This window comes from Pygocentrus nattereri, chromosome 12, assembly GCF_015220715.1.
Source record: "Pygocentrus nattereri isolate fPygNat1 chromosome 12, fPygNat1.pri, whole genome shotgun sequence".
Lineage (NCBI taxonomy): Eukaryota > Metazoa > Chordata > Actinopteri > Characiformes > Serrasalmidae > Pygocentrus > Pygocentrus nattereri.
Genome location: NC_051222.1, coordinates 32,084,665 through 32,106,474, shown reverse-complemented (window position 1 = coordinate 32,106,474; position 21,810 = coordinate 32,084,665). Strand labels below are relative to the sequence as shown.

Sequence of the window (21,810 nt, the reverse complement as noted above, 5' to 3'; positions counted from 1 at the left end):
AATAGTGATAGATACAGCATCATCAACAGATGATGAAACAAACATAGGTTCTTCAGGTTAGGTAAATATATGATTATAGGTTTTATATGGACAACAATTAGTTTGCACGGCCTAATTAAGTCTAATTAAATGCCTGTTAGAAAATCGGCCTTAGGGTGAAGTGTGCATGTAATTACAGCTATATTCCTCTAGATGACAACCCAACAGATGATTAAAAGCACTCTGACATCATCCCAACAGGCCAATCAGAACAGAGTATGAATTAAATATTATGGCTCTTTTCATGTTTTTACTTTTAAATGTTATTTACAGTCTCATTCTGTCCAGTCCACTGTAAATCATTCCATATTTTTATAGTAAAGTGATTTATATTTTATTCTGCATTTTAAATTCACTGTAATTATCTAATTAAACTGAATTAATTCAGTTATAATATTTATAATTTGTACATTTAAATGCAAAATAATTATAAAGCATGTGCATAAAAACACAAAAATTATTGCAGTTTATTATGTTAAACTTTATTACTGCAGGGCAAAATTGGAAGGCAACCTGCATGCCAGCTGTGTAAAATGCATACACTCTTGCTCACTGTCAGTGACCCACATATACTGAAAAAGTGAAAATGAGCTAACAAATTTTAGGCATTTACACTTTTTCTCAGTTGCACAGGCAAGTCACAATTCTGGAAAAAAGAACTGACTACTTAAAAAAAGCCAGAATGACTTTACAGAGAACATTCTTGAGTCTTTGAAGAAACAAACAGAGGTATGGGCCATGAATCAAACACATCTGATTGCTTCTGTCTGTCTAGCCAGGTACGTTGGTCTTCACACAGCAACCACATCAGAACAGATACAGTAATAGCAACTTTCAAAAAGTATTTGCAATTGGCAACAGCTCTCCATCTCTTTTCATCTGACAAATCTTTTCCTTTACGTCACTGGTCACTGCTCCATGGCTCCGGCTGAGGTGGTTCAGTCTGATCAGGATGCTCCCTGGACGCCTCCCGGTGGGGGTGTATCAGCTACGGCCTACCAGGACAAGACCCCAGGGTCGTCCTAGGACCCACTGGAGGGATTATATCTCCAAGTTGGCCTGGGAGCAGCTTGGAGTCCACAATGAGCTGAAGGAAGTTGCAGGGGGACAGGGTCATCTGGGAGTTGAGTCAAAAGCAGTTCTGTATGCTGGTCCTGGGGTCACTGCTGGATAGGTTTATCCGTTTTCATTGCTGCTTGTGTTTAAAGTACGCATGTGCATCCTGTACTCTATAAAATCACCAGGGGAAAAATACTATTTGTTTTTTTATTAATGCTAAAATAATGACACAATGAATAATGTGGTTCACCTATGTACATGAAGCAGGCAAATCAACCATTTTTCAGTGAAATGTAAAGAAATGCTTTGGGGGAAAAATCTGATTTACACCATTTTTAGTGCTGGAACTAACACTAGAACATTAGAAGTCACTAAACCTTTTCAATAAGCGAATACATAAAGCATCTTGTTAGTCTTGTAGCTAAAAGCAAAGAGGCAAAATTTAGACAACAAACATGTCTTGGCCAAACTACTATATCTAGCATGTCTGGAAAGCTGGGAATGTATATCTCACCCAAACATTCCTTTAAAACTTTCTCACTTCTAATCTTCATACATGTTAATAAAATCTTAAATCTTCACAATATATACTACTTTAGATCTACTGATGTGACAGGAACAAAATGAACGAATCCTTGTTCACTCAACAGATTACTCATTATCAATCACATATTTACATATTACAGAGACAGACCGAGGAGCCTGGAGTCTCCAGACCAAACCCTGCATAGAGGGATTCAGTGAATGTTGCGTGGAACGTGTGCAAGCTGCTCCACTTGTTAGAGGAGACACTGTAGAAGGACAGAGTGCCAGCCAGCCAGTCCAGAAGCACTCCTACTCTACTGGGTAAAGGGAAACTTGGAGGTATGATTCTTATGCACTTCTTATTGTGCCACACAACGCAACTTTGATTGGACATGTTAAGGCTCCAGGACTTCTTTGAACGCCCAAACAAGCAGTCATTTTGGGATCCCTTCTTACTGATTCCTTTGTATGCAACTGCGATAACAGCCCCCTCCGTCCATTCAGCCTCCCAGTAACAGCGTTCAGACAGACTTTCCATACATAACACTTGTGCCATGTGCTTAAATCTCTGTTTATCATTGGGGTATGGCTGATCCTCTTCAACAAGTGTTATTTTCTTGTTGTCATCAGACAGAGCAAGACGTACATTTGCTGTTTTTAGGTCCAGTGTCAGCTTACAGGCATCTAAATGTTGGACAAGAAATGCTTAATATTAACTAAATGGATTAAGTAGATGCAGTTTTATTATACAGCAATCATATCTGTAAGACCTACTATAGATATTTCTATTTGAATTATTACTATAACATTTTTGCTTCTGAACCAAATGTTTCCTCCAATGCTGGGCCAAACAGCATTTTACAGCTTCAAATTGCGATATTTCCAAACGAGTACAGAAATACTCATTCTTAGAGTCATTTTGGACAACTAGATTAGTGGTCTATCAAAAGGAATAGTTAGACGTACATTTTAAATGGTGTTATACCCACCAAAACCGTTTTTCCCCTCACTTATGTGCAAGTGAAGTGTAAACTCCATAGACATCCAGATGGCCACATGGAAACCAGTTTATTTTTAACATGTCATCATTTGGGCCAGCCCTAGTTTCTGGTAAATTATTATTTATTTATATAATAAATCACCTGTTGGACAGGTGATAAAACTTAACAGTAATACAAGAAATTACAAGTATTAAGTTAGAACCATAAGAAAAGACAGACACCAAGAGACGGAGTTTTAATTAAATGCTAAGTTAAAGGGATATGGTTTTAGATGCTTCTTTAAGGTGTGCACTGAGCTTGACTGTCCAATAAAATTGGGAATTTTCACCGTTTAGAAGCAAAATAACAGAGTCTCTCCATGTTTACTGTATTTTACAGAAGGTGTTTGCAGGATGCAAGACCACGTGCTGGAGCATAAACAGACATTCTGTGATTGTAAGCGGAGCTTTAAGGTCATTTAGAGCTTTAAAAACCAGTAGCAGAACTTTAAACTGAGAGACAGAGGTAGCCAGTGCAGTTCTTTCAAAACAACAGTGATATGACCTCTACTTTTTTGTTTTTGCTAGGATCTGTGCTGCCGCATTTTGTAAAGGATGTATTATTTCCTTGCTATGTCCAGTAAGAAGAGCATTACAGTGATCAACTCTGCTTCTAACAAATGCATGAACAAGTTTCTCTGTGTCGCTGTGAGATATAAAATAAAATAAATAAATTTTTAAAATGTTTTTTAAAAAGGTCGAACTTTAGTGATATTTCTGAAATGATAGAAAGCTACTTTAGTGGTTGCACTTTCCTATTTAAGGTTCTTGTGAAGTGCTGATAGTGTGTGAGTTCTGTCTATATGTATGCATCTTAATGTGAACCTACATTTCTTTAGTCCTGGTGCCATTCTCAGTTCTCCTCTTTGGTCCATTCTAGAGAATGAGACAAAAATGTACACAATTTCACAAACACACTGCAAGTAATGCTGTTTTTAACCTTAAACTGTTTTCTATGAGTATCATACCTATACATCTCGCATGCAGGACACTTAACCAGTCATTTTTCCACCACTGCATAATAAATTATGTTTTTATCACTATCGTGATACGAGTTTTCATGATAAACACATTGTTAACAGTTGCCATGACCAAACAGAACATACACACATTGCCAAAGTGTCAAACAGATTGGAAGGAATATAGCATTAGAACCTTTTTTTGTGAGGTACGAACCATTCTGCTAAACACCCAGCGACAAAAGACCCACATGCACAACTTAAAAACTACTGTATCATACATTTACATTTACAGCATTTGGCAGACGCTCTTATCCAGAGCGACTTACAGTTTGATCATTTTACACAGGTAGGCGAAGGTGGTGTTAGGAGTCTTGCCCAAGGACTCTTATTGGTATAGTGGAGGGTGCTGACCCAGGTGGGGATTGAACCCCAGTCTACAGTGTAGAAGGCAGAGGTGTTAACCACTACACATGATCATGAACTACTAACCTGTTAAAATGCTTAAAATGTGATGAAAGTTCTCAAGGTTTATGTGTAAATCACAGACTGTATGGTAAAATATATGAAGCAGTGCTGGCTACGGTCACAACAAACCTGAATCCTTTTTTTAAGAAATTTGTTTTTGTAGACCTTTTCAAACTTTTTAAAGCATGTTCTTCTACTGTGTCAACAGGGAAATAAGCACCATGACTGACACTCCTCTAGTCTGAGCAATGTATTTTATATATTTAAACCAATTTTTCCATCATCTGAACATGTCCTACAACTCCGTACAACTGTACCGTACACATACTCCCTCACATACAAATTGACGTTCAGTATGAATCCTCTGCTTACTTGATGGTATCCAATGTATAGGTTGGATTAGTACTCTCTGAGACAAGCAGGTCCACTCCTGAATCTCCTGGGTAGTTGTAGCTCAAGTCCAGCTCTCTCAGGTGTTTGGGGTTTGAATGCAGAGCTGAAGCAATTGAAGAACAGCCGTTCTTTGTGATACAACAGCCAGACAATCTAGCCAGAGAGAAGGATACAGAGAGAAGGATACAGAGACAAACCCCAGAAGCACTTGTTAAGTGATCTCCAGCTTTATACATATTGGATATAATGTGTACAATATAATGTCAGTTCATATTCCAGCATCTTTTTAATCTGTAGTTACTGGCCTTTTGCAAATTACCTTCTGTGAATTATAAAAACATGAAGAAACTCTTATAAAATAACTGTTATTTTGCTTCTTAACTATGGAACTTAGTTCCACCTTTCATAAGGTTGCCACCTTTCACCTAGTTTCATTTTATTTTATGATTTTAACTGAACTGTATCACCTATCTAAAAACGTTATTTGAACTCTTACTTGTATGAAAAATAAAGTTCTTCATTAATAATAATAATAATAATAATAATAATAATAATAATAATAATAATAAGAAGAAGAAGAAGAAGAAGAAGAAGATGATGATGATGATATTTGCCTCAGTATCTCCAGACTACAGTTTGAACTCTTCAATCCATCAGACAGAAGTGCCACTCCTGAATCCTTCAGGTCATTGTTACTGAGGTCTAGCTCTTTCAAGGATGAGTCTGCTTTTTGTACAACTGAAGCAACATGTTTACAGGACTGCTCAGTGAGTTTACAGTCAGAGAGTCTGTAGAAAATATAGGAAAAGAGAGAACTTCACTGCAATCATTCTTCAAGATCCCTCAAGATCATTTTGAACATCAAATCAGTGTCAGAAAAACAAAAAGACTGCAATCTAATGCTGATGACTGAAAATGACAAATCTATTTCTGATCTTGGGGTTTAAACAGGTGTACGTTTTTGAAATTTGTTTTGGACTGCCAGAGGCACAGAAAAAGATTTTTCTGGTCTGAGATTTGAACATCTAACACAGAGTGCTAGACCGCCAATTAGTTGTAGTCTTCTTGACATGTACACATCATGGGGGTCTTTGGTAGCAGGTCACATGCTCTGTGTTATCTGGTTAAAGTCCTCCACTAAAAACTTGTAAATCATAATTAAAATAACTTCTCATTTAAGAACAATGAATCTTTAAGACATTGTAGGGGTAGGTGTCTCATGTGGCCTTCTCATCTCATTTGTGGTGACACTGTACTGCTTGTCTTTGACAAACTGCCCATGTGTCAGCACCTAGATTGGGCTAGTAATTTAAAGCAAACTGAAGATCCTTTTGTACTGCCATAGTGAAGATCCACCAAAAAAATCAAAGCTAGTTTAAGTTTCTCAATATACCAACTACATCTGCATTATTTACTTTTAAACTCTATCCTTTTATTAACACTGCATTGTAACACTTACCTAAGGACTTTCAGATTACAATGTGAACTCTTTAAGCCAACAGAGATCTGCTTTATTCCTGAATCTTGCAGGTCATTACAACTGAGGTCCAGGTCTCTCAGGGATGACTCTGCTGCTTGCAGAGCGCTGGCAATGTCTCTACAGGATTTCCCAGTCAGTCTACAATCCAAGAGTCTGTATGAAATGGTAAAGGCACATTTCATTGAAAGAAGTGTCATGAAAGATGAATAAGGAACTGCCAAGAATATTTTGTGCTTTTTCCTTTACTGAACCCCAATAAAACACCCATCAGCCATTTCCATTTTAGAGAATATTTATCAAAGCACAGCTGCTAAATAGTTGTATAGTTGGGTGAAGCTTGTGAAGTGGAACAGACAGCAAAGAATATTGGCTGTAATTTTGAGTTGTAAGAACCTGCTAAGAAAAAAAGGATTCATGCAGAATTTGTTACATATATGGCCAGCACACAAATGAGCAAGGCTTTAGCTTGTGCAAGGTGTAAGGTTTAAAAGTAAAATACTTTGCCAATTAAACCTCATCAAACAAACAGAAGTACCATATTTAAACCGTGACTGACCACACCATATACCTGGATGTAACTGCCCTAGGTGCTGATGTAATTCAGCTTCTTTAGATGCTGAAGCAACAGAGTTTAAAAAAAGTGACACCATTATATAGATTTTTTCTTTGCTGACTGACCTCAATATCTCCAATTTACAGTGTGGATTCTTTAGACCAGCAGAGAGCAGCTTCACTCCTTTATCTTGCAGGTCATTGTAACTTAGGTCCAGCTTTCTCAGAGATGAATTCCCCGAATGTAGAGCTGAAGCAATATCTTTACATGACAGTTCGGTAAGCTTACAGTTGGAGAGACTGTCAAAGAGAGACAAAAAAAATTAGAATTTATGTTTATCTAAAAAGTAATGTGAATGTTTATATTGAAACTATATACAATTTCATAAAAGGAAGATGAGCCCTCTGAAAAAAATTACTTTTTGAAAATGAGAAATTCCGACAAAATAGTTAGCATATTCAAGGAACATCTTGATACTGAATCCTGATAATGGGTCAGGGCCATCCCTAGCACTTACCTTAGGATCTCTAGTTTACAATGTGAACACTTAAGCCCATTACAGAGCAGTTCCATTCCTGAATCCTGCAGGTCGTTGTTGCTCAGGTCAAGCTCTCTCAGAATCGAGTTTGCTGATTGCATAGCTGAAGCGACATTTTCACAGGAGTCCTTGGTGAGATTACAGTCTGACAGGCTACAAAAAAAAAGAAATTGCAACCAAGAGACATTTTGAATAACTGATCAGACTTTTCTGGGCAAGGTTCATCCAGATGTAAAAATATGAAATAACAATACAACTTTATTCTGTTAATCCTTAATGATTTACCCCTGAAATATTTGCTTCAAGCTGTTAATCTGACACTCTTGAATGTCTGAGAATCGGCTTCCCAGACAGGGTGCAAGCCTAGCTATAGATTACATTTTGTTTTTCAACACAGAATCTCTATTCAGAACACTGTGTAGAACAAGTATAGGCTTATTCCCTGTCCAGGAAACCAATCCAGAATGTATTTGGAAATGAACACAGTTCTGGTAAGGAACAACCAGATAACTCACAAAGCCTTTTTGCAGTTTCTCACAGCTGGGATCAGTCTCCTATGGCCCTCTTCTGATGTGTTGTATTTCTTAAGGTCCAACACGTCCATCACCTCTTCTGATGCTTGAAATATGTTAGCCATTGCTGAACAATGTGCAAGAGAAAGCTTTTTGGACTTTTTCTTGGACTTAAGGAAAGCCTGAACTTCTTGCTGAAGAGAGTTATCTTTCATTTCAATCAAGCAATGTGAAAGATTGATCCACCTCTCAGGGTTGATGTTCTTTTTTTGCCCCTGTTTTAGGTTCTTTGTTATTTTCTGAATGCTCTCTGGATTGCTGTGAATGTGCGTCAGTAGGCCTTTTAGAAGTCTTTGACTAGACTCCAAAGTAATACCGTGAAGGAAACGAAGGAAAAGATCAAGGTGTCCAGTCTTACTCTTTAAGGCTTCATTCACTGCATTCTTCATAAACACTTCCAGAGGCGTTTCTGCAGCCTTTGTTTTTGGGAGAAACATCTTGATTTTCTCCAGGTTCTTGCAGTGATAGCAGTAGAATACATACAAAGCAGCAAAAAACTCCTGAAAGCTCAGGTGCACAAAGCAGTAGACCTTTTCTTTGTAAAACTCAAATTCCACCTTATATGTTTCAGTGCAAAGCCCAGAGTACCAGGAAGCCTCTTTGACATCAATGCCAAACTCTTCCAGGTCTGATTCATAGAACATTACATTTCCCTTAAGCAGCTGTATGAAAGCCAACTCAGAAAGTTTGAGGATCATCTCTTTGTTGTCCTCCAGAAGTTTCTTAGCATCTTCTTCATGTGTCTCGTCAAGCTTTTGATTCTTTGTGTTTGTTTGAATGAGCAGAAAGTAAGAGTACATTTCAGTAAGAGTTGTGGGGATTTCTTTTTTGCACTTCTGGCTCAACCAAGGCTGAAGTGCAGTAACTGAAATCCAACAAAATACTGGTATTTCGCACATAATGTGAAGGGTTCTTGCTGACCTAATGTGTGAGATGATTCTGTCGAACTGATCCTTGTTTTTCACTCTCTTTTTGAAATATTCTTCTTTCTGGAGGTCATTGAATCCCTGAATCTCTGTCACATGGTCGATATACTTAAAGGGCACCAGATTGGCTGCTGCTGGCCTCGAAGTTATCCAAATATGGGCAGAAGGGAGAAGTTCCTTGCTGATGAGGTTTATGATCAATGAATCCACTGTGGATTTAATGTCAACATTACTGACAATTTCTGTTTGTCTAAAATTCATGTGAATTCTACTTTCCTCAAGGCCATCAAAAATGAACAAAATTTTCTTGTCAACGTACAGGTTTGAATTGCAGCCCTCCAATTCAGGATGTAAGCGAACCAAAAGTTCATGTAGACTACAACATTCCTCCTTAATCAGGTTTAGCTCACGAAATGGAAGTACAAACAGAAACACAATGTCTTCATTGGCCTTATTCTCTGCCCAGTCAAGTATGAATTTCTGTACAGAGACGGTTTTACCAATGCCGGCTACACCTTTTGTAAGAACAGTTCTGATTTCTTCATTTCCTCGAAAAATGTCATTGCAGTTGATTCTGGTCTCATGTGAGGGCTGTGAATTTTCAATGTTTAAAACCTCATGTTCCTTATTTAACCCTCTGCCATCTCCTTCTGTCACTGTGAGATCTGTGTAGATGTCAGTCAGTGAGATCTTTTTACTACTGTAGGCCGTCTTTTCAACTATGAATTTATTTTTATTTTTTAGCCAGAGTTTATGATTCCTCACAACACTCTGAAGATCTTTCCCTGTGAGATCAGGATTTGTTCGTTGTTCTTGCACCTGTCTTAGTATGTTATGTACAAGTTCATTTTGATACATCTTCTTCAAGATGTCTACAGCAACGTTGAGTGCATTTCCACTGTAGAAACGATTCATTGCCATTGCCACTTCTGTTCTTGATTTTTCATGCAGCTCTGCTCGTGGAATATGAGGGTAGCCCTCTGGTGGGCAACTGGTAAGGAAATACGTGAATCTTTTCAGGTCATCATTAATCAGCTCATCAAGAGCACTAATAAGAATGTGTGGAGATGAGGTCATGGTGAAAGGCTGAAACAAAGCAGATTGAAGATGTGAACAAAAGAGTTGAGATTTTATCAAAGTCCCGCTACATTAAGTTGAAAATACTGGAAACTGTACATTGTTTGATCTTTTTAAAACCTGACACAAAAAGGCAGAATCTGGAAATATGCAAAAAAATATGACAAATGTGATGACTGAATACACTGCATTTCCCATGCTGCACCAGCATCCTCACTTTAACACTTGGTTTCCATGGACTATGACCATGCAAATACAGTGCAGACACGACATTCCTCATTCTGCTCCATCATCGTTTCTTTGATGTTTTCAGAACAGGGAGAAAGAGCAAAGGGAAGGTCAAGACGGGGAAAGGGGGTGAAAAAAGGACCAGAACAGACAGAAGAAGCAGATAGAGGATCAGAACAGGGAGAAGGAGCGAAATATGGATAGGAACAAGGAGAATGAAAAGAAGGAGGATCAGAATAGGGAAAAGGAGCAGAAGGAAGATCAGAACAGAGAGAAGTGAAAGGAGGATCAGAACAGAGAGAAGGAGCGAAAGGAGGATCAGAACAGAGAGAAGGAGCGAAAGGAGGATCAGAACAGAGAGAAGGAGCGAAAGGAGGATCAGAACAGAGAGAAGGAGCGAAAGGAGGATCAGAACAGACAGAAGGAGCGAAAGGAGGATCAGAACAGAGAGAAGGAACGAAAGGAGGATCAGAACAGAGAGAAGGAGCGAAAGGAGGATCAGAACAGAGAGAAGGAGCGAAAGGAGGATCAGAACAGAGAGAAGGAACGAAAGGAGGATCAGAACAGAGAGAAGGAGCGAAAGGAGGATCAGAACAGGGAGAAGGAGCGAAAGGAGGATCAGAACAGGGAGAAGGAGCGAAAGGAGGATCAGAACAGGGAGAAGGAGCGAAAGGAGGATCAGAACAGGGAGAAGGAGCGAAAGGAGGATCAGAACAGGGAGAAGGAGCGAAAGGAGGATCAGAACAGAGAAGGAGCGAAAGGAGAATCAGAACAGAGAGAAGGAGCGAAATGAGGATCAGAACAGAGAGAAGGAGCGAAATGAGGATCAGAACAGAGAGAAGGAGCGAAATGAGGATCAGAACAGAGAGAAGGAGGGAAATGAGGATCAGAACAGAGAAGGAGCGAAATGAGGATCAGAACAGAGAGAAGGAGCGAAAGGAGGATCAGAACAGAGAGAAGGAGCGAAAGGAGGATCAGAACAGAGAGAAGGAGCGAAAGGGGGATTAGAACAGAGAGAAGGAGCGAAATGAGGATCAGAACAGAGAGAAGGAGTTCTGAAAATGACTTGGGAGACAAAACTCTGGCTACAGCATAAAAGACAAAGGAGAGTCTGAACTGAGAAAAACACGCAGGTCACCGTTTCTTTCATGGCTCTGCTCCCACCCCGACTGACGGCAGCGACAGCAGCAGGGGTGTCCAGTCGTATTCATGACGTGTGGCTGCAGCACTTCATCCCAAACTTCTTCAGAAAGTTAGTTTCGGTTTCTTCAACAGCTCGTCACGTCAGCTCCAGCTTTGTTTGAGGCAGCTTCTTGTTCGAATTGCCCCGTTCCACCTTAAATTCCCGTTCCACTTTGTACAACGTCTCAGGCGCCAGAATGTAACGGCTGCACCATTTAAGGTAGAACGGGGAAATTCCAACAACAAGCTGGGGGATAACGCGCGGAGTTTGAATGAAAACCTCCAGCCACGCCGGCTTTCGCGAATAAGACTGCACACCCCAGAATCCGTCTAAAAACCTCGCCCTGCGCGACATAAACAGAAATGTACAGGCAGTATTTCTGCAGTTCTACATCGTGAAGGTGTAGCACATTACCTGTCTGCCAGCGGGCCACCTCGAGCGAGACGAGGAAATAGTTTCGCGCTCGTTTATCCATGGACATGGGAATTATGGGATATGTAGTTCTGTGTTAGGATCACTCTTATTACATAACTTGTGTAACTACCAAACAATCAGCTCTTCTTCAGAAACGATAATGCTTTAAGCTGTATTCGCCAGTGGTAGTCAAAGTCCGTTTTTCCCCCAAAACCTTCTCCATTGAAAGTTCTCCCTCAGTTCTTTCGCGGTTGACATGTGGATTAGGAAAAATTATTATCTTTCATTTCCTTTTATCCTGAATTTCGTTTGGTTTCGTTTCGTCAGCCCTCACACAGCTGCAGAGACACCAATGGAAAGATGGGCTGGTGGCGCCCCCTGCTGGATCTGGAGAGTGTTGCAGTCCTGAATGTAGAATATGGGTCACTTAAGGTCGTTTTAGGGGGACTTCAAAACTCCTGAATGATGGAATGGTTAAGGCGTAAATAGGCTAATTCATAGTGGTTTGTTGTGAAATGCTCTGTTTCACTGGGTTTACTGCTTTACCATTAACTATGTTACAGTAAAAACTCAGACGTGTAGGTTCACTGGTTGTTTTGGACAGTAAAATGGACTTATTTGCATTGCAAACCTTGTGGCCAGTGGTTCCTAGTCAGTCCGTTGATGATTTCACACTTATTTACATATCAATAAAGTAGCTATCCAGAGTTTGGAGCTTTCTTTTAAGGTAGTGGTGACTGACCTGGGTCCTTGAGTAAACCCTGCTCTGAGCAGTTGTTTCTTAACATACCTACTTCAGCTTACAAAGGGCTTGTTGTTTAGCAGATTAGTTGTGTCACCAAACCAACCCTAGTCCTGAAGAACCCCAGCTTTGCATATTTATTGGTCAGTTTGGTGACACATGTGTTTCAACTTGAAAAGAGCTTGTTATTGTTTAGTTGTGTCACCAAACTAACCACCAAATATGCAAAGTATATCTCCAGTTCTCTAGGACCAGTGTTGGGAACCAGCATTTTAACCTAAGAAAGAATTGCAGGGTAGATGTCCAAAACAACAGTTGGAAACACATAAATTCATAAAACAATGGTAAGTGTTGAGACAGTTGATGCCTCCATCCCCTTTACTTTTAAATCTTGCCTCAACCATCTGACACATGATATGATAGGTTACCATTTCAAACCAAGCAGTAACACTATTGGACATTTTCAACAACGTGGTACAGCATTCAGTTTTGGCAAATCAGTTTCAAAATGACTGAATATGTTCTGCTTTGGGCCAATGGTAAACCTGCTTGTTTACACACCCTTGAGGCGTGGCATTTAACGGTTCCCCAGTAGGCATTCCAGTCACCAGATCTAACTTTAACCAGATCTAACTTTAATCTCTGCTTGCCAATTCAACCAAACAGACTCCATGGTGCGGCCTAACGGTGAAAGGCTGTGCATGAGAAGGCTTTTCATTTGGCAGCATATGTTTTTGTGATTTAGAACTATTTTTGGCTAACTACATTCCAGGCAGAATCTAACAAAGAAGAGGAAGAGCAGTTGATCATGGAGATGGCAACAGTCAGACTTGCAGGTGAGCCTGTATGAGTGACTCTATGTTCTCGAAATTATGGTGTCTGATGTCATTGCCCGTTGGAATTCATTTTGGATGACCACGATTAGTAAAACAGCTAGGGTTTTGTGGATTTTGTGGAGCTTACCTCACATGTTGGACAGTTTGGTGTAAAAGTTGTTTTGGGGGTTGATTGGTTGAAATAAATACTTACAGGTGAATGCCACTGATTTTTGTAAAGTTCTGCATCGTTTCATTGAGATGTAAATAACGTCTTTCAGAGGGGGTTCACGTTTCTGTACAGTGGTGGTGGTGGGAACCAGGGGTCACAATGTCTACAACACAAATACAGACGTTTTATTTACTGTCCAAAACCACCTGTGAACCTACATGTGTCTTCTGAGTATCATTTCATGTATCACTGCACCATGAAAGATTTTAAAAATATACATTTTAGGTCAAAATCCTTGGACATTGTCTTCGGATATCCCATCGGTTCCCATCACCACCACTGTGTACAATTCTTAATTCTGATTTGGTCGGTTTCTTTTTAAAGAATCATTTCACATGAGTGACTCTGTTTACATCTCACTTGTTAAGTAATGCAGAACTTTTAGAAAACTGGTGGGATTCCTCTGTAATAGGTTCTCATCTTTCATGAGAGGCTGAAACCAAAGAAATTACATCCGGATGTATTCAGTGTTGCTCTGGTGAAAATAAGTTAATCCTCTAGAGAGAACACACTTCTATACATTTTCGTGTTTATTGGCTGAATTTAGCATATTGGGGGGAAAGTAACAATATGTGACTTACCTACTTACATGTTTCACATCACTGTTTATGTTCTGTTCCTAAGTTCAAGAGACCGGACAGAAAGCCTTCACATATTCAACATATGACAACAACAGTGAGCTGACTCCTGCTGGAAGGTCAGGCCTTATTTTCTATATTAAGTAGTTTCTTCAGAGATTAATAGACTAGAAAGGTTTATTTTCTTGGGATATTTCCTACACACTTAAAAAGGGTTTCAAATGTTCTATTTAAAACCATGAGGTGTATATTTTGAGCCATTTCTTAAATGCTTAAATGGTAGTTTGAATAGTGAGATGTTCTTCAGATTGATGGAGAACGTGTTGAATATGCTATGCAAGCTTGACATCATAACAATAGAAGAACTCTTTTTCTGCTGTTTAGAACCATTTTCAAAAATATATAGAAAACACAGAACCCTATACAGCATTCTGTCCATCAATCTGAAGAATCTTTCCGCCATACAAACCACCATTTAAGCATGGGATGGTTCTAGCAGTAGCAGTAATTGTCCATAGCTATTCAAGTTAAACATAAAAGTTATCTACCATTAGAAACAGATGGTAGATTTATGTAAACGTATTGATTCCAACATTAAATCCAAAACCTCTTGACTTTTTCTTCTTCTTCTTCTTTCGGCTGCTCCCTTTAGGGGTCGCCACAGCGGATCATCTGCCTCCATCTTGCCCTATCCATTGCCTCCTCTACTTTTACATCAACCATCTCCATGTCCACCTTCACTACATCCATAAACCTTCTCTGAGGTCTACCTCTTCTCCTTCTGCCCGGCAGCTCCATCTCCAACATTCTTTGACCAATATATCCACTATTCCTCCTCAACACATGTCCAAACCATCTCAACCTGGCCTCTCTGGCTTTATCTCCAAACTGCTCCACTTTCACATTATCCCACTTTTTCTTAGCTGCCTTCTTCTTCTGAATACTCTCCTGGACTTCCTCATTCCACCACCAACTTTCCTTGTCTTCTTTCCTCTGACCAGACGAAACACCCAACACATTCTTGCCAGTTTCTCTCACCACCTTAGCTGTAGTTTCCCAGTCCTCAGGTAGCTCCTCACTGCCCCCCAAGGGCCTGTTGCAATTTTTCCCTGAACTGCCTTCAACCATCCTCCTCCTTCAGCTTCCACCATCTAATCTTTGGCTCTGTCTTCACTCTCTTCCTCTTCTTTGTTTCTAATCTCATTCTACAGACAACCACCCTATGCTGTCTTGCTACACTTTCCCCTGGTACCACTTTACAATCTCCAATCTCCTTTAGGTGGCATCTCCTGCTAAGGATATAATCCACCTGTGTGCACCTCCCTCCACTCTTGTATGTCACCCTGTGTTCTTCCCTCTTCTGAAAATATGTGTTCACCACAGCCATTTCCATTCTCTTTGCAAAATCTACAACCATCTGACCTTCCGCATTTCTGTCTTTCACACCATACATACCCAGCACCTCTCCATCCCCTCTGTTCCCTTCACCAACATGTCCATTGAAGTCTGCACCAATCACTAATCTCTACTCTCTAGGGACACCATCTACCACTTCATCCATCTTGCTCCAAAATTCCTCTTTCTCCTCTAGCTGACAACCAACCTGTGGTGCATATGAACTGACCACATTCAAAATTACACCAAAAACTCTTGACATTGTGATCTATTTCATTTTTTTCAGTGCATTAAGATATTTATGATACTGTTTTTAGTGAACAACACACTCTGCCCTCTTCAAATGAGCATCAGTCCATGGACCCCCCAAACACTTTTGAAAGAGGACCGTCCAAGTCTTCTTACAGGCAAGATGTTCTTAATTATCTCTGGAGACATTTAAAGTGTTTACTAGTGATATAACCTGTAAGTAACACCGTTTGGCTACTTATATTAGACATATATATATATAGACATTATATATATATATATATATATATATATATATATATATATATATATATATATATGTCTATATATATATATATATGACATATATATATATATATATATATATATATATATATATATATATATATATATATATATATATATATATATATATACATACATATACATATATATATATATAATTTTATATTTAATTTCTTTTTTTCCATCATATAAGAATTAAACATAATTAACAACATAATCTATGACTAGGTCCAATTTCCTGAAGCACTTTTTTTTAAACACTGCCCCATTTGAGAGCCTTGAGACTGAGACCTAAGCCTAGATATTTCTATTAGCTTCAGCCGATAGTCGGTAATGCTGATGTTAAAGAATCATGACAGTAGAGCGCCCACATTTACAATATACAATTTACATTTACAATTTACAAAAAAACATTTACAATAAATAAAGTATGAGCACAGTAGGTTCATGAAATGCTATTTTTATTGAAAACACTGGGATATCATGCATGATATTCTACGGTTCATAGTCAGGGTGACATATGCAGAGCCTCCATAAGGCTCAGAGTGACACTTTTCTCACCCAAAGGAAACTAAAATTTGACTCTACCTCTGTCACTTCCTAATTATGTTGGCAGTTAGATGGACTATATGCTTTCAACCAATACATAACAATGAAGAGTACTCCTTCTTTGTTACCTCCTGTTCACTAGTTAGAACTAGCAGTTGATGAAAGAGATCAACAGAGACAGAATGTATGTGTGTAAGTGTATACATGCTGCAGTCTCCAAGTACAGCAATGGAGCACAACTCACTACTGTGGTGATACAAGGTAAGGCAGCGCAGGCATATCTGTAAAACAAGTGCACATAATAAATTTGTCACTAAACAAATCACTATTATGTCAAAATTCATATTCCAAGTGTAAAAGCTTTTCATGTTAAAAATGTCCTGATTAAAAAGGCCTTATAGAGAAAAGTCCAGTGTGTCAGAGGGAGCAGTCCCGAAGCCCAAGCCAACAACAGGACAAAGTATGGTAAGACAAAATAATTAATATATGTCCAGTGTAGTCTGACACAATAGAGTCAGCTCCATAATCTTTGGTACCCTTTGTAAGGATGGGTAAAAATGAGTTAATTAGCTCAAATGAAAATGTGAGAAAATCAGAACTTAACGGAACTACATTTATGCTAAGAAAACAAAAAACCCTTTAAAAAATTCAACACCATATTTGTCCTAATGATTTGCACCCCTGCGTTTAGTACTTTGTTTAATGAAATTAGAAAATATAGAGCAAACAATCTGAGCCCCTCCTCCATACAAAATTTCTCCAGATCCTCTGGAGTCCATAGTTCCTTGGCATGAAGGTGGCATCTAATTGTAGTATGCTTGGAGACTTGGCGATGCCAGAATGCTAACATCTTCTGCAAATCTTCATGAACTTTTAACCATCCTCCTTAATGTGTGGAGGAGCAAGGACCCCTTCCAGGCAGGTTCACTAATCTCTTTTTCTTAAATCTTTAGTGTGGGCTACTTAAATACAAATAAAATGTCATGACATTTTTGTTTTTAACCCATTTTGGGTGCTTAAAATCAAGAAGCTGACTGTACCAACAGTAACAAAAAAGGCCATTTAAGTCAGTGGCTGTGTATGTGTATATTATTACTGCCTCAACTATGTCTTTTCTTTCCAAAATGGCACTGTTTGAGGAAAGAAACTCATTGTTGACTTTTAATGCATGTTAATATAACAAGATTTAAATTGAACTAATTTAAAAAATTTGATTCATGAATTTTCACACAGTGTTCAAATTATAAAACAAAAAAATCTACAGAAATGGAGCTTTTGTCAACATTGATGACATACAGCATTGTGAAAAAGTATTTGCCTCCTCTTGATTTCCAATTGTCTCAGATCTTCATACAAAATGTGATAAAAGAAAAGGCAAGCTGAATAACCACAAAAGACAATGAATAATATTTCGCTGAGAATTGGAATCTGTTGAAATACATTCATGCAGGCTCAGTTACTGCCAGCCTACCACAATAACAGTGAAACATGGTGGTGGTAGTGTGATGGTGTCGGGATGTTTGCTGTTCCACGGCCTGGAAAACTGATGGATCCATGAATTCTACTCTCTACCAAAAATCCTGCAGGGAAATTTGTGGTCATCAGTCCATCATCTGAAGCTCAACCATGTTTGGTTTATTCAGCAAGATAATGAACCTAAACACAAGAGCAAGGTCACATCTGAATGGCTTAAAAGAGACAAAATGAAGGTTTTGGAACGGCCGAGCCAAAATTCTGAATATGACACCAAATTCCTCCACAGTGAAGATTCAACCAAAGGTGGCAAAACAAGTAATTAAGTTTAGGGGCCAATTACACATGGATAATATATGTTGCAAATGTTTTTTCCTTCAATCAGTTCAAAAAGTTCTGTTTTTCCCTCATGTTTTGCTTCTTTTAAATTATGTTGTGTATGAGGATCAGAAACCATTTAGAGTGAAAAATTGAGGCAAATATTTTTTGCAGCACTGTCTGACTATACTGCATTTTAACGGATGTTTTTGAATTTGTGAAGGAATAGCTAAACATTGTGTGCTGTTTTTGTATTCAGCTAGCAAAGTTTAACTCCATGTTAATCTGGCTTGCATCTGGAGCCTTCCTGTTCTTTATACTATACATCACTTGGGCTTCAGTTACTCCAAAAGGTGTGTCTATGCATTCATTTATTTAAAAATGTAGATAAGAGTCCTGAATATCATCCCTTAAAGAATGATGTTATACTGATATTTCACTACCAATACATACATGACAAAGTAATTCCCACTTATGGAGTTCATTTACATGTCCAGCAGATCTTCAGATTGGACCTGAGGTGAGACTGATGATGTTGGGCACATCTGGAGCAGGGAAGAGTGCCACTGGAAACACCATCCTGGGTCGGAATGCTTTCAGAGCAGAGGCATCGCCTGTTTCTGTGACTAGAACCTGTCAGAGATGGACTGAAGTTGTTAGAGGGAGAAAAATCACTGTCATTGACACACCTTCCATTATGGAGATGTGGCAGTCATCTAGCCAAGAGTCAGAGTGTGTCCAAATGGCTTCTCCTGGACCTCATGTGTTCCTTCTGGTGATCAGAGTGGGGAGATTTACAGAAGAGGAGAGAAAAACAGTGGCATGGATTAAAGAGAACTTACAAGAAGAAGCCCTGATGTCGACCATGATACTGTTTACTGGTGGAGATCTGCTGGAGGGAAAACCAATGGAGATGTTTCTTAATGAAAGTGTGGAGCTCCAGAAGCTTCTTCGCCTCTGTGGAGGCAGATACCACATCATGAACAACAGAGAAACCAGGGACTTCAAACAGGTTTCAGAGTTACTGAACAAGATAGACAAGATGACGCATGACAACAAGAGCATTTTTAACAGCAGCAGAATCAGTCTTAAAGAATGGAGAAGTTCAAGGCTAAAGGAAGAGGAGAGGTGTGTGGAGAAGGAGAGAAAGATTAGGGAAGAGGAAGAGAGGAAGAGAGGGGAGATCAGAAAAGGTATAAGGGAGATGGAGAAGAAGAGGCGTGAGATGAAAGTGTGGGATGTGCGAGAGGAGGAGGAGTGGAAAAGACTGATTAGGGAAAGAGAGATTAGAAAGGAAGAAGAGGCGAAGAGGAGGGTGATAGAGGAAGAACTGGAAATATATAAGAAGAAAAATTGGTGGAACGTCTTTATTTGAAAAAGTGCTGGTTTTGCAAAATAACAAATAACTGTGCCTATTTTCAATGTGAAAATGAACCTTTTCAGTTCCAGTGAAGAAATATTATGAATGTTTTTGTGAGCTTTAAAGTTTATTTTTTTTGTTTGTTTTTGTGTTTTTAATTTTTATATTTGTATAAAAGATAATTCCATTTTGATGTTATTTTCTTTTTCACACCGGAAATATGAGTATGCATGTGGTTGGTGCTGAAATTATCTGTAATATTTTACAAATAAATCTCATCACAATTATCACATAATTGCTTGACATGCAATTTTTGAGCAATTATTTTCCATAGTTGCTTTCAAAACCAAATTTAGGTCCCATGAAAAGATAACACATTGTTCCACACCACCCCACCACCAGCCACGCCAACACTGAAAATATTACACTGTGCAGATATGCACGCATACAATGGAATTCACTATTCTATACCATCTATATATAAACAACGCATTACCCAGCGCTAGCCATCATTATCCCATGGTGGTTCTATATAGCTGGATACTCCAGTTCTCTGTTGTCACAAACCATTCAAAACCAATATGCCAACTTTAATTAAAATAAACTGCTCCAATGTGAGAGCACATGTTCTTGTTTCTGAAGTTAACATGTCAGCTGCAGCACATGGACTGCTGGTGGTAGTGAAAAGAAAGTCTGGGTGGTCTTATGCTTCCCTCTGATGGAGGTGGTGGGTACTGCATCTGCAGGAGTCCTAAAAGAAGACTAACCTAAATTTTGCAGTTCAGCAGCAAAATGACTCTGAAAACACAATGAGGAACATGAATGAATGTCTGATCTGATGGTTGATCATTATAAAAGTGCAAAATATTACATACAAGTCCATTCCATAATCTCCATGTCTGGCTTATTCTTATATGCTTAATCTATTGACTTCTATTTAGATGTTCTCGACATAAAATGATGAGTTTCTGGCCTTTCAAAATATGTCTGTGTTACTTTTGTATCCATTTACAACTGGTGAGAAGGTGTTTATTCAAGTGTGCTATTAGTATACATCCTTTAAACTTAAAAATAAGTGAGTATGCTTTCAGCATACTTTTATGTACTTATCAGAGATATAATAAACAAAATAATACTGAAGTATATTTGGCTTATGCAGAAAAGTTTGAGTGTATTAAGTATATCCTTAGATGTACTCAAGAAAAGTATAAGCAGGTATGAAATATCTAACGTAACATGGTGGCACAGTGGTCAGCACTGTTGCCTCACACCCAGAAGGATATGGGTTTAATTCCCTGGCTGGGTGACCAGGCTCCTTTCTGTGTGGGGTTTACATGTTCTCCCCATGTCTGTGTAGGTTTCCTCCAGAAACTCCTCCCACTGTCCAAAACGATGCAGTCAGGCCAGTGGATGTGTGTAATTTTACTTGTGGTAAAATTCAAAGTATACTATTAAATTAAAAAATAGACCAATTTAGTCCCAAGAAGTACTAAAATAGTACACTTGCAAGTTTACTACTAGTATATTGATATTAGTACACTTACTACATAAATTATACTTGAGAAACATACTTGAACTTTACTTAATAAAATTAGATCTTTTTTTTATAAGGGCTGCAATGATTCAATATTTGAATATGTATGAGTGCCATTTCAAACCGCACAGTAAACCTACTGGCTGTATTAAAAGGCAAATCATCAAGTGACAAACAGTAAACATACCTTTAAAATGTACAACAAAGGTCTTGAGGTCCAGCTGTGTAGCGTAAATGTGTTCTTGTGGTACCTTGCATTCACTTTAGCAAAGGAAATGTTCTTATCTGTAACTTTCCATAATGTAATGTTTTAGAACAGAACACTAAAGCCAAAGGCCTAGAGGCAGGACAGGGTGTATAGAGTCAATACAGCTTAAAACATATAGCTTAATAAAAGAATATGGTACAGTTATGTTCCCTAACTTAAGGTCCTGAAGATGAACCCTTGAGGGAGCCTTTAGCCTACAGGGAGCCTATAGGGAGCCTATAAGACAACAATTCACAAATATAGTAGAAAATAAAACAAACCTAAGTCAGCAGATGGACTCTCTGCTTGTAGCTGGATAAAGATAAGAGTCCATAATGCAGGAGAGCACAGCCGTTATTTTTAACTGAGCCAGCGTCAGATCACTCAGTCAAAAACCTTGAATGTCTGTTTATCTGAGCTTTTTTCTAAAATTCATGAAGAAAATAGATGAAAAATGACATGATGATTAAACACTGTTGCTTAAAAAGAGCAGTTAGATCACCCCTATATGTTGGGCTTTCCTGAGTGGAGGTGTGTAGGTGAAGTTGGAGTTGAACTGTGTTCAGGATCTCAACTAACA

At 38.7% G+C, this 21,810-nt stretch overlaps 2 protein-coding genes and 1 long non-coding RNA gene across 5 annotated transcripts; 2 read left to right on the top strand and 1 right to left on the bottom strand.

Annotated features, from left to right (window-relative positions):
* Positions 1-1,291: 1,291 nt before the first annotated feature.
* LOC108443959 (NACHT, LRR and PYD domains-containing protein 12-like) lies at positions 1,292-11,539 on the bottom strand. 2 transcript variants are annotated; one of them, XM_017724883.2, is made up of 9 exons: positions 11,454-11,539; positions 7,569-9,637; positions 7,033-7,206; positions 6,641-6,814; positions 5,942-6,115; positions 5,097-5,270; positions 4,462-4,635; positions 3,492-3,538; positions 1,292-2,307 (listed from the first exon to the last, which is right to left on the bottom strand). In XM_017724883.2, exons 2-9 carry the CDS (start codon positions 9,626-9,628, stop codon positions 1,772-1,774), a joined length of 3,513 nt encoding a protein of 1,170 aa, XP_017580372.2. In that variant the 5' UTR covers positions 9,629-9,637; positions 11,454-11,539; the 3' UTR covers positions 1,292-1,771. The 2 variants fall into 2 exon arrangements, with proteins under 2 accessions (XP_017580372.2, XP_017580371.2); XM_017724882.2 differs by lacking the exon at positions 11,454-11,539 and adding an exon at positions 10,995-11,211.
* A 1,268-nt stretch (positions 11,540-12,807) lies between these two features.
* LOC108443949 lies at positions 12,808-15,703 on the top strand. Its single transcript, XR_001859198.2, has 3 exons — positions 12,808-13,031; positions 13,867-13,939; positions 15,533-15,703. It is a non-coding gene; the product is annotated as an uncharacterized LOC108443949 (long non-coding RNA).
* A 2,095-nt stretch (positions 15,704-17,798) lies between these two features.
* LOC108443954 (GTPase IMAP family member 9-like) lies at positions 17,799-19,561 on the top strand. 2 transcript variants are annotated; one of them, XM_037543724.1, is made up of 2 exons: positions 17,799-18,442; positions 18,590-19,561. In XM_037543724.1, exons 1-2 carry the CDS (start codon positions 18,367-18,369, stop codon positions 19,462-19,464), a joined length of 951 nt encoding a protein of 316 aa, XP_037399621.1. In that variant the 5' UTR covers positions 17,799-18,366; the 3' UTR covers positions 19,465-19,561. The 2 variants fall into 2 exon arrangements, with proteins under 2 accessions (XP_037399621.1, XP_037399620.1); XM_037543723.1 differs by having other exon boundaries at positions 18,587-19,561.
* The last annotated feature ends 2,249 nt before the right edge of the window (positions 19,562-21,810 follow it).